Source organism: Ischnura elegans, chromosome 12, assembly GCF_921293095.1.
Source record: "Ischnura elegans chromosome 12, ioIscEleg1.1, whole genome shotgun sequence".
Lineage (NCBI taxonomy): Eukaryota > Metazoa > Arthropoda > Insecta > Odonata > Coenagrionidae > Ischnura > Ischnura elegans.
Window position 1 is genome coordinate 35,053,694 of NC_060257.1, and position 16,086 is coordinate 35,069,779.

Consider the following 16,086-nt stretch of genomic DNA (forward strand, 5'->3'; position numbering starts at 1 on the left):
ATTAAAATGTTTCTCGTATAAAAACTGTATCATTCAATTATTGAGTGCCTCAATGGCTATTTACCTCATCTTCTTTTGGCTTTTGCATTTAATCCTTCTTTGTCACATTATATGTGCTCTATATTAATAGCTATAACAACAAAATATTTATAAAATTTTCAGAAAGAAATCCTCATATATTTTATTTGATGTAAGCAACTGTTTCTGATATGCTTGCACTCACCTTTGCTCGTACTCCTACTCCATCCTCAGATTCAACGATCCGACTGTGAGTCGAACGAATGATGCATCCGCAAATCCTCAGAGATCACCGGTGGCTAGGGCAGCGACACTTCCGAGAAATGCATACTTGCAGGGCTTGGGATCAGCTGCTAACCAGCAGAAAGTCATGGCCCCGAATGAGAGGTACCAGGGAAGTGGGGAAAATGATTACGGGCACCAAGGGGCTTACAGTGGTATCATGCACAGCAGTTCTGGTCACCACTTGAGCAGCATGGGGAATCTGCTGAACCCGGCTCAGCCACAGGGCGTCAATGCATCAAAGCCCGCTGTGCCACTCACGGCTTTCGTGCCGAACCAGCACCACAGACAAGGCGTGATGGACCCAGCCATGGATTCCCATCCGGCGTCTGTGCAATTGGTGGCTCAAGTGGCCCCTACACAGCACCGGCATTTCACGCGTCAGAATCATGTGGTTGTGCAGAGTGGTGCGATGAATGGCATCACTGTTGGAGAACAGAAGATTGCTTATGGAGGAACCGCTCAGCACAATGGAATTGGTGAGTCTGTCTTTATGTAAGATTTTACACTTTCCGGCGAACAGAATATTTAAACTTTTCTCGGAACTCCGCGCGGGTAAGATTTTTTTGCAGGGCCGACGTTTCAGATTCTGACTCGTTACCCATTCTCATAGCTACTGAATGAATATTTGAAGTGACTGTTGAAGCTCAGCATCAGGGGGGGCAGAATTGGTGGAGCAGTGGCACAGCGAGTGGGTGGTTTTGGGGGATAAACCCCCCCCCCCAGAGCTCAGAGAAATTTTTTAGTTTAATCCATTTTACTCTATTGGATTGAAATTACTAATAGAATAGTGTAAGGATTAATAAAATATCCCTCAGAAAGCCGTAAAACTCACCATTTTAAACCATTTATCTTAAAATTCCGCAATTTATTAATCTCGCACCTACCGCCTATCCTGGTGGGTATTCCATACCCCCACACACCCCAGTATTAGTTGAACCTAAACCCCCCCCCCCCCCAGCCTTAATTCCTAGCTGCACCCCTGTGGTCGAGTCCCGATAGTTGTTGCAGAGGACTTTAGACCAGTGTAGACTTAGCTCTGGCAATCATAATTCTTTTAAGAGATCTATTCTATGCTGAGCTTCAACGGTCACTTCAAATATTCATTCAGTAGCCTCGAAAAAAGGTGACGAGTCAGAATCCGAAACATCAGCACTCTTAGAAAATCTTACTGCGCAGAATCCCGAGAAAAGTTTAAATAGTCTGTCTTTATGTTGAATTTATTTTTATTAAAGTTTTCTACTGATTACATGTGAGGGTAGGTTTACATGTGACTGACTAAGTTATCCCATCTTGTTATTAGGGGTTTTAGAAGACTTCTCTTTTTTTCAGTTTCTTCTTTCTGTAGAATGCCCTCTTTGCCTGTGCTAAGATGAATGTTGTTAACATAAATAATGAGCACAGAATTTCCACAAAGTTAATATAATATAATAATACAGTGAATTACATGGACATAGCTGTTATATTCACAGAGGATGAATTTCGCCATGAAAAAATCATTTGGCCAGATATTCTGATTGTTGGTCAGGTATGCTATCAGCTACACCACCAAGCCATCTTCTTCCAAGACGAATCTCAGAATTGATTTTTTCATGGTGAATATCATCCTTGGTGGTATATATATAATGGGGGAAATGAGCTCTATGGCTTCTATAGATAGGTGATTCTGTATAGTCTGTGGTAGTCCCTGGCGTGGAAGTAATTCCAGTAAACTGCCAATGGAGGGCATACAGGTGAAGTGTTTTTGTTTATTTCTCTGATGAGTTGAGTCAAATTTTATGGCCATTTGAGAACCCCTTTTGAATCACCTTGGTGATATACATACACTTAGCATCCGTGCACGTGACTGTTACACGCGTACAAAGTTACTTGTTTGATGCATGAATATTGTTGGTGCAACTTGTGATGATTTTTTCCTAATGTCTGCATATAGGTCCAAGCACAAAGCCTACGAATGGACTTCAGGCACCGATGGATCACGTGCCCAATCGGCTGAGACACGCAGCACGAACTCAGCACCAGCATCGCCACTGTTGCTGTTGTTGTGCCACTCCTCGCAATGGTGGCGTTGGGGTGGCGGAGTGTGCGAGGAATTGCAACGGTGTCGACGTGAATGGATCCCGTTCGCACGTGTGCCGCTGCAATGACGATGAAGAGGAAGAGGAGGACTACAGGGGCAGTTCTCGGGTGCATTTGGTCGAGGATGAAGTCGGTGAAGGCGACGATGAAGAGGAGGAGGAAGAGGAAGATGGCAATACTCAGGGGAGCCAGATATCCATATCGCAGCTCTCGAACGTCGCATCATCTGGATACCAGAGCTTTGCCTACAGTCAGAGCTCAAGTCCAGTGGACCCTGGAATTGTGGCAAATGGCTTGCAGAATCAGCAGACTGCAGCGACATTATCGAATAACAATAACAACAACAATGGGGATATAATCAAGGTTAGTAATTTTTTATCATTATTTTATTTTAAAATGTTAGCCAAATGTAGATCAAAATAAATCATGTCATAGCAGTTGTAGGAATTAAAATAGGGTATCTATTTCTACATGATGTTTTATTCTTTCTGACCATGGTTTTATTAACATTAATTATTAATTTTGTTAATAAAACGCAAGATTAACATTATGAAGGTGCTCTGTAACGAACCCATAGTCGAAAATAATAAAATATGTAGAAATAGCAAAGTTTTAATTCCTTCAACTCCTACGATAAAGGATTTTGACCAAGTCACACCCTCTACTATTACTTAAATCTTGTCAATTTCAATGCATATATACATATATGTACTTAGAAATGAAAACAAAATTCACTATTGGTAGTACCAAGAGAACAGTCAATTAAAAGCCGTACAAATGCATAAAAATTATTCATTAATTTCACAATTCGTTCTCAAATCATGTTAAAATATTAAAACATTTTGACAGGAAGACCCTCAGAGTTCCCTGCCACATATTAATCAGTTGAATTTAAAGGTTTCTTATGTAACCATTTTTTAATTATTCTCTATTCCATATTATATCCATGTTCTATTTCACTCTGAGATTTTGAGCTAATGAAATGGGTGAAGAGCTCATGAAAAATACCACAACACTGCACATTCCAAAGTTTCATGTTACTTTAGCCAGGGTCTACATTTTTTTCTATGAACTCTAACATTGGGTATTGGGCATATGGGTACATAATTATCCCCGACGTTAATTTTTTGCCATTTTTTTCTATGAACCAACTTTTGCTCTAGCAAGCTAACTCATTTTATATGTTTCCTGACAATGAATTTTCCATAACCTTCCAGATGACAATCACAAATGGTGATGACAGTGCAGCTGTTGCCAGTGGATTGGGTATTCCTGGCTCTCGACAACCGATACAAAGATCTGCCTCATCACATCAACCTCTGGCTTTTGCCAATCCAATGTACCGAATGGGCCACGAAAGCTGTTTGGGCCGAAATGGCCCTGTGCCGACTTCTGCTGCCGCACCACGAGGGCACCGCAGGAGGTCAATCTCATCCTCTTCATCTTCTTCCCCAGCGACCCCAACACCCCCGGCTGGGCGACGGCACCTTCCTCAGCATCAAACACCCCCTCAGGTAAAATTATAATACTAATAATAATATTTATTTGTCTAGAAATCAAGCTGTTACAAATGTTATATGTGATACTTGATGTAAGGTAGGTCAAATTACAAATACATGTAATGAATAAATACAAAGAAAAAAACACTAGATGCTGTCATGAAAATGCACATATCATAAATCAGGGATGATTGAGAAAATCAGTTATTGAGTAAAACATTTTTAATTTCTGGTACCTGAGCGAATAACCCTTAATTGCAACAACTTTTAAGCATCTAAAGCTCCACTGAGAGCTTTTTATCAAGCTGACGGTCCATGAAATGAGGACCTGCATATTACTTTCTAGTGCAAGTGCATATATGTAACATGGAGCTACAAGCTGTTTCATTGTGGAATATTTGGGCACCTCATTTTTTATTTTGCTGTCAGCTAAATTTCTTTTGATATCCACAAATAAATGAATAAATATGTTCAGATGGTACGGGTCACACTTGCAGTTTTTTAAAAGGCAGACAACAAGGAGCATTTTTATTGGTTAAGTATTGTACCGATCAAGAATCAGTCTTAGGTGATATGAAAAGCATCCCCCATATCAAGTAGTTGAGTTGTCTACACTTCACCATGGGAATTTTTAACAGTTATTATTAAAGTATTTCACCAATTAAGGTAGATTTGCATGGAGTATCTAAGAATTATTCTGGCAGTCTCTCCTCTCTTCATTAATTTTTCCCTTCTAATCACAATAAGGCCTATTCCTTTTATTCTATCTAAAAAAAATCTTATCCTCTTCCTTCATCTTCCTCTTTTACACAACATCTTACTTTCTAAAACTATTTTCAACATCCCCTCCTCACTTATATACTCGCTCCATCCATAACTTCTGTCTCCTCTGTATCTCGTGTAGAAGCATTATATTTTGTAAAAGTCATTAGATGAATAGCTGCATTTTGGACCCTGAATTGCCCAATTTATCTTGAGACCCTTTCTCATTTTTTATTCATATTACTTATACAAGTAATGTCAGGTTAATCGTTCCTATTTTTTATCTGCAGATTGCACCCCATCAGCATCACCACCCACACCATGTGAACCACAACCCGGCTGGTGCACGGGCTCCGAGGACCAACCCACAGTGTGCTGTGCGGCCCACCTGGAGGCCTCAACATGTTGTCTCCCTCAGCACTCCAAACCCACAGAACTCTGTGTCGTCAGCTCTCTCCGGTTTAGCTCTCAGAGGTTCTCCATATGCCTCTCGAGGTGAGTAATCAGAATGCTAATTACCATATTTCTCATGAGATGGACTATTCTTACTCGCAAATATGCCCTAAAATCAGCCAGCATTCATGGGCCAAGGATATTATTTTTTCCACTACCGATGCAAGCTGCTTTGCTGAGAATATGGTTGTCTTTATTACAACTATCGATATGATACCTCTATTTTGAGCCAGTTCCATGCAAAATGGTTCTTCCTTTTCTGTGACCTTAATTCTCTTGAAGATGAAGTCTAATGACTATCGGTGAATGTCAATGATCAATGAATTACTATTATTGATGAATATTGCCAGCGGCGCCGACTCCACGGGGCCTGAGGGGGCCGGAGCCCCCTCAAGAATTTGTTATGGGTTTGAGGAAAAAATGTGTCTGGCTTGTTGATTTTTCTCAGAGGGTCCAGGTTTCAAGATTCGAGTTACATATTAGGGTTCTAATGTTGATCATATGACTCTTCTATAATGCTTAAAAAACTTTAAACTGACTACTAATAAAATTTCCCAGGGCAAGATCCCTGGTTTGGGCTCCCCAATATTTTTTGTAAGTCAGCATCCCTGAATATTATTATGCTTTTAAGAGTGATTTTGGTCAGTGCATCAACCAAGCCTTAAAAATTAGAGTGATATTTTTTTTTACTTTGTGCGGTGATCATGATAAAAAAAGAAAATTATTACTTTCTGGAAATACTAAGTAGGCTACAAATTTCAGTTATTAAAATCTCATGATTCCTGATTTGCCTATTTTTATATTCTTTACCAAAATTTTAGAGAGCAATTTGTACCTTCAAAATGCATCTGAATTAGACTTATTTTTAACTTTATCTCACAGAACTGTCCCTGCAGACTCACTCCCAGATCTGCTGTGGAATAAAAGTGAGGCAACGTGAAGGAACCCACGATAGGGATGACCTCTCGGACTCTTCTGAAGAAATGGAGGAGAATGAAGGAGTCCCTTTCCATGCCCAAAGGGCTGCTGGCAACAGCAGCAGGACCCTAATAAATGCTGGAATAGCTCCCAGGGACCTTAAGAGTGTCACTGAGGTAAGTTTTGACTAGAAAAATTGAGAAATCTGTACCGTTAAGCTTATATTTTGAAGTAGGCTTCTGCAATGACCAATTTTGATGTATGATATACGACAAAAAAATTGAATTGAATTGCTTTGATGATAATGGCCTTCATAATTATCTATCCTCTACTGCATTAAGCTTGTTTCTTCAGGAAACAGCCTTTTCTTACTTCACTTGTAATGGTAATTTCTTCTTTTTATTTAAGTGATTCAAATTGTATACAATACCCCATGATGTGGGACGATGATTGATGATTTTGAATGAATGTCAATGATTGATGAATTACGATTATTGATGAATATTATTATTATAGAGCGATTTTGGTTAGTGCATAGCCCAAGCCTTGAAAATTAGAGTAAGTCTTTGTAATTACTCAAGAGTAAATCCTAAAATCATAAATACTTAAAATAAATCATAAGTTTTGAGTATAGCTTTGTATTTTAAGGAAATAATTTTTGCATACAACTCCACTACAACTGCATAAATTTTGTTCTCAATAAAGGGCAAGCTTACACTGGTGCTATACACAAGAGCTATTTTAATAGACAATGGCACTTCTTACATGTGAATCTGAAACCTCTTCGCAACTGGAGTAAAAGTTGTAAAATTATGTATTTACTAGTTTACATGGTTGATTTGTTATCATGATCTTTTTGTGTTTCCGTTGAACAGTATGAGCGTGAAATTGAGCATTTGCGCTCAAGTGTGGAGTCTCTTCGAGCACAACTGGAGGAGTCTCAGCGGCAGATGTCATGGTCTGGGACCAATGGATGCTCTTCAAAGACTGGGAGTGTGACCAGTGGTGGCACTCTGGCTGGCGATGAAACAGCCGACTCGGAAAGCGGTAGCAGCCGCAGGATAGGAGATGGGGATGCAGGAGACAGTACAACAACATGGAGGGATGGCATTGAGGAGGATAGCTCGAGGGTATTGCCACCCGAGAGCCTCGATGATACGTTGCCGGATGACCAACACATGAGAGGAATCATATCAAGGTGAATATATTATTACCCTGTATATTTTCAATTTTTTGCCAGCTAACTGTGTGAAAAACTTGAAACGTAGGCTTTCGCAGCAAAAGATTTATTTGTATTGGAGCCTGATCACTCTCGAACGTGATTATAAGAATTGTGGACTGAATATTACAACTTATTATTACAATTATTCGATCAAAGTCGAGCCATGCTGGCGCATACCACTCACCTATGATGGTCACGTCGAGGGCAGGCCATGGCTCCATCTCCCAGGGTTGCTCTCCAATCATGCGCGTAGGGAGTTCACAGGACGACTCCTCACAACACAAATTCACTCCCGTTCGCGGAGTGACAAGCGCGGGCACACAAAGTCGAGCCTCAAAATACACAACTGAACAGAGCCTTTCCAAAGCTGCTGCATATTACCCTCTGTCAAGCAAGCTTTTTTAGCCATTGCAGGTGCATCATTATTCATCGAAGCAAAGCAATACTTAGATTCACTTTTTGTGCAATTCATGGCCAGCTTTCAACACCTTCTGATTTTTCTTGAGATTCTGTCTCCATCAGTTATTCTCTCCATTAATTGTTTTTTATCGGACATTATTTTTGAGGAGGATGGTTTATAAAAACTTAAATATCCCATAAATGTGTGTCATTTTTATTAAATCATGAACCTTTTGAATTGCAGGCTTGTTTGCGTGGAGGAGGAGCTTCGAAAAGAGCAGAGGAAAACTGCTGAAGCCCTTGTGCGCAAGCAGCGTGTCATAGAAGCCCAAGAGCTGAAGATTCGTGCCCTTGATTCTGCCAATAATCGTCTCTTGGCTGCCCTGACTCACCTTCGGGACCGCCACAATGGCAACCTGAGTGGAATCACCAATGGAACAACTTCTCCAGCAGCATCCAGGTCTCCAACACCTTCGGGAGTTGCATTACCGCTCGAAACTGAGAGGGAAATGTGTACACAAGCAAGGCTTCTTGCTGAGTATTCTGACCTGAAGAGTAGTTCGTGCTGATCTTCAATTCTTACGAGACTATGTGAGGATCAGCTTTGCTGATGAATCTATTCTAGAACCTTATGCAACCCTTTTGGGTGAATCCGTAGTCCCTTGCTTTGAAGCCTCATCTAAAAAAAAGTTCTAAGGCAATCAGAGTGTGAATGCTGTGAATTATATGGGCGACGGAAGTTTCCCAAAGGTGATCAAATATGTATTTTTCTGGTGAAATGACCCGCTTTATCTTCGAAAAATCATCATTCAAAGTAGTGAGTAGTGGTTGCCAAGAAGACTGGCTTCATCCTTCTCCCAAGGCTTACAAAGGAAATGAACTTATGAATGCAGCTATTTTAGTGTTTATTGAGAAGACCATTCCAATGCCTGACTTGATACGTTGAACTAATCTCGGAATCGGTATCCATTCTTGGTGAAGAGTATAGCGATTGACTTCCTTCTCAATTCCACTGTTTTCCCTTTAGGCATAGCTCAATTGCACAATTAAATTATATGAATGTGTTTCCATCACTCTCTTGGCACACACACATTTCTTTATTTTTATGCCTTGTTAAAGAGTTGCATTTAGTGAGAGGCATATATATATAAATGAAATAGAGATTGCAGTTTACTCCGATGGACATCAAATGAGTGATAACCTCACGTACGGCCAGCAGTTGTTGAGTTACCAAAGCAATCTTTCGACAGCCAATGCAATCGTAAATCGAGTGAATTTGGTGGCTCTCTCTGGCAAAGCACAGGTTCTTTCAAAGTGTCTTTTGTGTGTGTTTTATGTCCTATTTGTCTAATTGCATTTTGTGCTCTGTGTTAAGATAATATTAATAATAATCAAGAGAAGTAGTGAACTTGGAAGGTTTAAATGATAGATAATCTAACTTAATTGAATTTATATAATGACTTTGTATTCAATACTGCTGTTTGCAATAATCAGTCAGATCATCTGCGTGAATGTATGTGTGTATCACTTGAATGTAAGTGTATTAGTTGCATGTTTGTGAATGTGAAGTTTCTCAATAGTCTTCTTTCTGTAGTTACAAAAATCTCATTGATTGCCTTGTTACCATTCTATGTAATTCAATTATATTATTGTATATCACTCACTGCTTCCCATAGGATTTAGGGCTTCTTTTGTTGCACATGCAAGGAGATTGATCTCTAACAAGAATTATTTAAATATTGAAATAGGTACATGTAATTATCCTAATTAACCGCCCTTCTCTACCAAAGATTAGTGCTATTTTTTAAAGTATTTCTTCTTGTTTTATCAAAAACATTTTATGTAAAGAAATGAATGGAAACTGACATTTCTTTTGTATTATTTTCATTTTCAAACGCTCTGAATATTAGTTAAAAGTATTTTAGAGATGCCTTTTTTTCTCAAGCATCAGAAACACAAGTTTTACTCAAAGTATGAATTTCTTCCTGACATTGTTTCATGTTTGACCAAATGATCTGTAAATTTAAACCTCAAGTGTATGTGTATTGTAGATGTAAATAAATGTAAAATTATGCTTTGAACAATGTATGCAGTATTAAAGGTACTATGTATTATTTAAAATGGGTTTTATTTCAATGCCGGACACACTTATCGCCTGGTAATACTTTGACTTCCTTGTGTCTTCTCATTTCAAACTGAATTCTGAATATTTTTTTCTCAGGTGAAATTAGTAATTTTAATTTCTGGTTTTTTAAATGTGTGTTACATCATTGCTACTATTTATGCACACATTAGAGATTTTCATTGAAAATTTAACTGAATAAGCTGTTTAGGAAGATTAATGTAAACACTTAAAAAATTTCAAATTGAAAAATCCATTTAAGTTTTAATGATAAGCAAATCAAAATAAGCAGGTTTGTTTTCAAGTAAATTTGAATGAACCAAACCAGAAGTTCTTATTACGGTAAGAGCTACAATTTTTGCAACAAATGAGGGAATTAAGTTATTTAAGAGGCCCAAAATGACTTGGAGATGCATTTAATGTATTCTTATTGATTATAAATAGTTTTCTCAGTCACAAGATTGGAAGAGTTTTTTTATAACCAACAAATGAAAAAACTCCATTTCAGTATTCTGGAATTATGTTCCTTATAGTATAAATTTCATTTCTGTCCTACTCTTCATTTAAAATATAAGTGACTTGAGCTGGAAAGCATGAATCTCTGAAATAAATAAGTACACAAAAACAAAATATCCCTCGACATGCTTTGCTTTATTTTCATTTAGATACATAATTGGAATTAAAGAATTATATTATAATCTTAAAGCTTAAGTTTTCGCATTATTATCATTATTAACATAATATTCAGGTACTAAGGTATACAGAAGCAATCAGTCATTGCTGATGGAATGCTGCTGACAGTCAACAATTGCCAGCAACTGCAAAAACTTCAAAAGCAAAATCTAACGTTAACACTTATGAGGATACCTCCTAACATTTTATATGACACTAATCACCAGCTGTGTAAATGCCCTTATTAAAACAAATTTGAGGTCCAGGGCTGGATTTGAGCCTTGTGTCTTCACGGCAAGGATAATGTATTTGGAAGTAACCCTGTAAATTGTCCTGTTTAGCTTGGGCTGTAGTTGTGGGCCCACAACTACTCACCCGTCTTTGCTATGATTTGTTCACCACATACAAGTGTGCAAGCAGAGGGGGTGTACGCTAAGAAGGCTGACAGTCATCCTAGAGTCAACAACCCTGGCATCTGCAGAAGGTGCTGCAAAAACCTAAATACATTCTTATTACACTTTTTATAGGGATACCTCTAATCTTTCGCTTATGAAACAAAGTATTGATTTTTCAAATGGCTCCGTGATTAATTCAGATCACATTGGTACTTGGAATTTTATTGGTCAACTAACACTAGGCCACCTGCGTTACTTGGGAGGGATAGTGCCCAGAGAAGAGGGAAACTTGGAACCCCCTCCCAATATATCTCATAGTTGACTCAAAGTTGAAGCAAGGCAGTGAGCGGAAGACGCTGAATACCAAACCATGGAAAAAATAATTTCCGTATGCAACTTTGATCGTTATATGTGTCCATACATGAGTAAACCAAAATCATTGTGTGAACGGATATCCCAGCAAGAAGGTTTGCACCAAGTGGATTAATAGTTAAGTGTAGAATCCTTTGAGTTATGTTTTCCCTTCGAGCATGTCCAGATATGTGCCTAACCAGCAGTATGTCCAGTCTCACAAGTTGTATGTCGTACTTGACATAACAAACAGACAAACGGTAATGAGAAAATAATGCAAAGGATGAGTCGGACATAACCAGAAGTAGCATTAAGGGCTTTGGGAGCATGAGATACGCATACGTACTGACTTTGGTTGCAATCTGTGCAGCCGAAAGTAAATCATGCATAGCGGGCAGACATCCCCTTTTATATTCATAGTGGCATAACTATGGTAGGGGATGAGGGGATAGATCCCCCCCAAAGGCATCAGACAAATAAAAAAATTATTTAAAACTATTGTCTAGTTTTGACGTATAATAACTGCATCACCTTAAATTTTAAGAGCCAAAATTATGTAAAATGTATTTCCAGGCATGTCGTTTTTCAAAAGTTTTCCCAGAATCCCTAGGGGGGATCAGGTCGCCACCCCGGGCCATCCCATCCCCCCCAGAACATATATCCATAATTACACCACTGCATAGATAGATAGATAGATATACATGTTCAAGAGCGCGCGACCTCGAAGTGATTGTCATGGCCATCTGGAATCCAGCCGGCAAGAAAAGAAGCCGACGGATAGTGAGGCGAGGGGAATTTATAAGTTTTCGAATAACTTCAAAGTGTGTTACCCTGAATGTGGAGTTTCAATTGCTGAATGATGAAGCAAGAAAAGAAATGTGCAATCATAAAACCAAGCTCACCCGCTGCAAAACACCAGATAGTTGAAATAAAAGATTATCTCCTATGGCCGTAACGGATTATTTAACGGAGATTACTTTTCTGTTTAACTATTAAGGCAGTGGAGCTCACCTACCTGTTCTACCTAATATTTAGCTTGTTGGTATATTATAGTAATATCAAACTAAAAAGACCACGTATTACTGCATACTTAGAAACACTTTTAGCCCTTATTATGATGATAATAATAATATTTCTTTATTCAGGCGAGGTTGAGACTAAGAAGTCCCCTCTTCCACCTAACGCCTCGATAGCGTCAATGCAAACATATTAAAAAGTGGTAGATTAACGTTTACTCAATGTATACTATATTAACTATGTATTTGTGTAATGTCAAAAAAGATAAACAAGTATATGTGAAAATTTTGTGTAAAAAAGATTTCTGTTTGTGGGAAAACATGAGGATTAGGGTGTGGTATCCTTCAGCAAAAAAATCCAATAAAATCCCTTACTACTCATAAATTGTATATTATGGCAGTCTCCAGGGGCAGATTGAGGATCAAATTTGGGGGGTTCATGACCAGGCTCGTGCTGGACCATTTCTGAGGACGGTGGACAGCAATGGCGAGAGGGCACCAGCACTATACAGGTGGAGGACTACTGGGGGTTCTGGGGATGTGGAGTATGATAAATAAATTTTGAAATTCTAATCCTTATACCCTCTCGAGATTGAATTTAATCTTACCAGATTTAATTATATATGCCGGAAGGCAGGGACGCCGACTTACAAAAAATATTGGGGGGGCCCAAACCGGGGATCTTGCCCCGGTTTGTGCTGGGGATTAGAAAAACTATTAAAATAATAAAAATGTGGGGGGGTCGTAACATCTGCAAACCCCCTAAATCCGCCCCTGGCTTTCATTAGTATTATTACTATATACGATCTCCTTATAGACGCGACGTAGGTAATTTGCTTCTGTCAATCATAATGAACATTAAAATTTCGGCACATATATTTAATTCGCCACCAATTCAAATTAGTTTCGCATCGGTGAGAGGTACAAAGCTAGCTTTCTCTTTCTTCCCAAGACAGGCCGTGCGTGAGCCGCTCTGACTGCCGACTGCATTGAAGAGAAATCCGTGCGCAGTGCCTTAAATACACATTAATTAATGACTCCTTCCAAAGAAGGATCCTATAGCAAACATGAAGGCATGCCGAAAAATTCGCCGTAATTTTCCTTTTCAAATGAGCTATTCACCATGTCTCTGCGCTGCCTGGTTGCGAAGTTATTCATTTCGGAAGGATGGATTAAACTTAAAAATTTCTCTGAGCTCTGGGGGGGGGGGGTTTTAACCCCCCCTCGCTGCCCCACTGCCCCCGGCAACGTGGGTCCGGGAAAATTTTAGAAAAATGACATGCCTGGAAATACATTTTACATCATTTTGGCACTAAAGATTTAATTTTAAGCAGATGCAGTTATTATATGAAAAAACTAGACAATAGTTTTAAAGATTTTTTTATTTCTCTGAGGCTTTGGGGGGGGGGGATCTATCCCCCTCTTCCACCCATAGTTACGCCACTGGTTAGAAGGATAAATGTTAAGTAAGTTAGGTTAATTTGCTACAGATTGTGCCAGCCCTCACAAAGAAGATTGGTGACTTATAAAGTTCCTAGCATCAGTGGCTATAGCTCCATGGGGCCCAAGCCCCCTCAAAAATTCGTTATGGAAGTGAGGAAAAAATGTGCCAGGCTTGTCTATTTTCCCCGGAGTGTCCAGATGTCAAGATTCAAGTTATCAGGGTTCCAATGTTGATCATATGACTCTTCTAAAATGCTTAAAAAACTTATAACTCACTACTTATAACATTTCCCGGGGCAAGATCCCCAGTTTGGGCCCCCCCAATATTTTTTGGAGGTCGGCATCCCTGCCTAGCGTTCATTGCACTCAATCTCTCCAAAACGGCATCTCAGAACTCTTGAGCTTGTGTTTAACCAACCCAAGTTTTAGTATAGCAGTGAGTGGGACATTATAGTACTAGTGACAGAGTTAATACATTTGGCTGCTAACTACATGTCGAGGAAGCAAATTTCCATTTTCTTTTAGTGTGCCCATTCTTGAGGATTTTCAAACATTGTCAGCCCTGTTTTCCCATTTAATTGCCAATGACATAATAGTGATAGCAGAGACATACAATGATTTGAAGAAGATTCTTGCAAAAATAGGAGAGAAAATATACATAAAAAAGCTAAAAATCAATTTGAAGAAGACACAGCAATGGAAGAAGCAAGAAATGAAATTATCAGCTATAGCCAGAAGAATTCCCAGGAGAAGAGAGCATTCCACAAGAAAATGCAAAAACTATAGACAGATGCTCCCCAGACAACTACTTACAGCAGGAAATTTGAAAATAAAAGGAGGAAAAATTCATAATTACTTACGTCTAGTGCTTCTCTATGACCATATATGATGTACAATGACAGCAGCAGAGAACTCAAGGGTGGAGGCATTCTATACATAATGCTACAGAAAAATGATTAAAATGGAATGGATCAACAGAGTGAGCAATGTGGAAGAGTTAAGGAAAGTAGCTTAATAAGAAGGCAGAAAAACTTAATTGGCTGTATCTTGAGGCTTGATGAAGACAATGGTGGATGAAGGACAAGAGAAAGACAAAAAGGAAGACCTTAGTAGAAAATACATGGAACAGGTAATGCAGGAGACAATATTGCTGGATCATTACCCATCAATGATTTAGTGAAATGTTTTACATTCGAAAAATGTTAAATCTGAGGTATATGTTGGTTAATTCGTTTTAATATGTAAAGCTCATATACATTTGGGTAAGATTAAACTCAATTTATACAAGAACGGTAACGTCGTATTTTATTTGGAATTAAATACGAGATCAAAGTCCAGTTTCATTTCAGTTTCTACACGGCAAAATTTATATCCGTGGTCAACATAATGTAGATAAATCGTTATCACTTTCACACATTCACACACAAATACCGGGATACCGGCATGGTACATGAGAGGAACCGCAGAATCATAGAGTTTTTATTACTAGTGTAGAGTATTTATGAGCAGAATATTAAAGGTGACGTAGAATGAACAAATCAAAACATCATAGGGAAGACGAATAGATGAAAATTCAGATAAATTTTTAGTATCGTAAGATATACGGGGGAAAAATATAGGCGTTCTTCTAGACAACAAGATGGTTAGATTCTAAGCTTAAATCGAACATAACACGTCAGTCAGTTGTGAAAGATAACATAGCTATAGATGACGAACTACACGGCAATTTTAAAGAAATGAAAATGAGAAATACATTACATGTTAGTCATGGGACCTCAACAAAAAAATAAACATACGCAAACGATCGGTGCGCGTAGGATATTGGCCGTAACTTATTTGCCGAGGAGCATGAAATTTTGCGAATATATAGGAACAAACCTTATTTTCACAGTACGAAGCAAGGAAGCTATATTTGACAAATTTAATCACAATAACAATTATTTATTAACTGAGGAAAGTGAGAAAAATCATATCTTAATGTTAGCTGCCCTTCTTCAAGCGGCCTGTTGGTCTAGGGGTATGATTCTCGCTTTGGGTGCGAGAGGTCCCGGGTTCAAATCCCGGACAGGCCCATTTTTTTGTAACCGATGATACGGTTATAAGGAAGAGATTTTACACACGTTCACTATTTGTTTAACATTTCGCTCACCGAATATGAAAAATATAAGAAGGGAGGTGGACACAACAGTGTAATTGTGCGACCTAGTCATTTTCCTGAGGAAGACCACCTATGCTGCTTTAATTCAGAAGTTTAAATAAGTTAATGAAATACCAATGAAGGTGTCAAATTTCCTATTGTCAGAACATAATGATACTCAAATGACATAATGATACTCAAATGTCACATGAATATCTATATCAAAATAAGGTGATTTCACCATTAGAATTTTAAAAAATATTATGTTGCCATTTTCCCTAACATGACGCACAATGAAATTCTTTGACTTTCCAGGAT

The 16,086-nt window shown here is 38.6% G+C and overlaps 1 protein-coding gene and 1 non-coding gene across 6 annotated transcripts in view; both read left to right on the top strand.

The window, feature by feature from the left end:
* The window catches only part of LOC124169455 (ras GTPase-activating protein raskol), a 548,145-nt gene extending 538,392 nt beyond the window's left edge, over positions 1 to 9,753 (top strand). For all 5 annotated transcript variants that reach the window (XM_046548067.1, XM_046548068.1, XM_046548069.1 and 2 more), the window contains 7 exons: positions 253 to 779; positions 2,234 to 2,742; positions 3,597 to 3,893; positions 4,931 to 5,135; positions 5,976 to 6,187; positions 6,887 to 7,209; positions 7,877 to 9,753. In XM_046548067.1, coding sequence (XP_046404023.1) covers positions 253 to 779; positions 2,234 to 2,742; positions 3,597 to 3,893; positions 4,931 to 5,135; positions 5,976 to 6,187; positions 6,887 to 7,209; positions 7,877 to 8,201 — 2,398 coding nt within the window. In that variant the 3' untranslated portion in view covers positions 8,202 to 9,753. The remainder of the gene's footprint in view (positions 1 to 252; positions 780 to 2,233; positions 2,743 to 3,596; positions 3,894 to 4,930; positions 5,136 to 5,975; positions 6,188 to 6,886; positions 7,210 to 7,876) is intronic.
* A 5,878-nt stretch (positions 9,754 to 15,631) lies between these two features.
* Positions 15,632 to 15,703, top strand: Trnap-ugg. Its single transcript has one exon. It is a non-coding gene; the product is annotated as a tRNA-Pro (tRNA).
* The last annotated feature ends 383 nt before the right edge of the window (positions 15,704 to 16,086 follow it).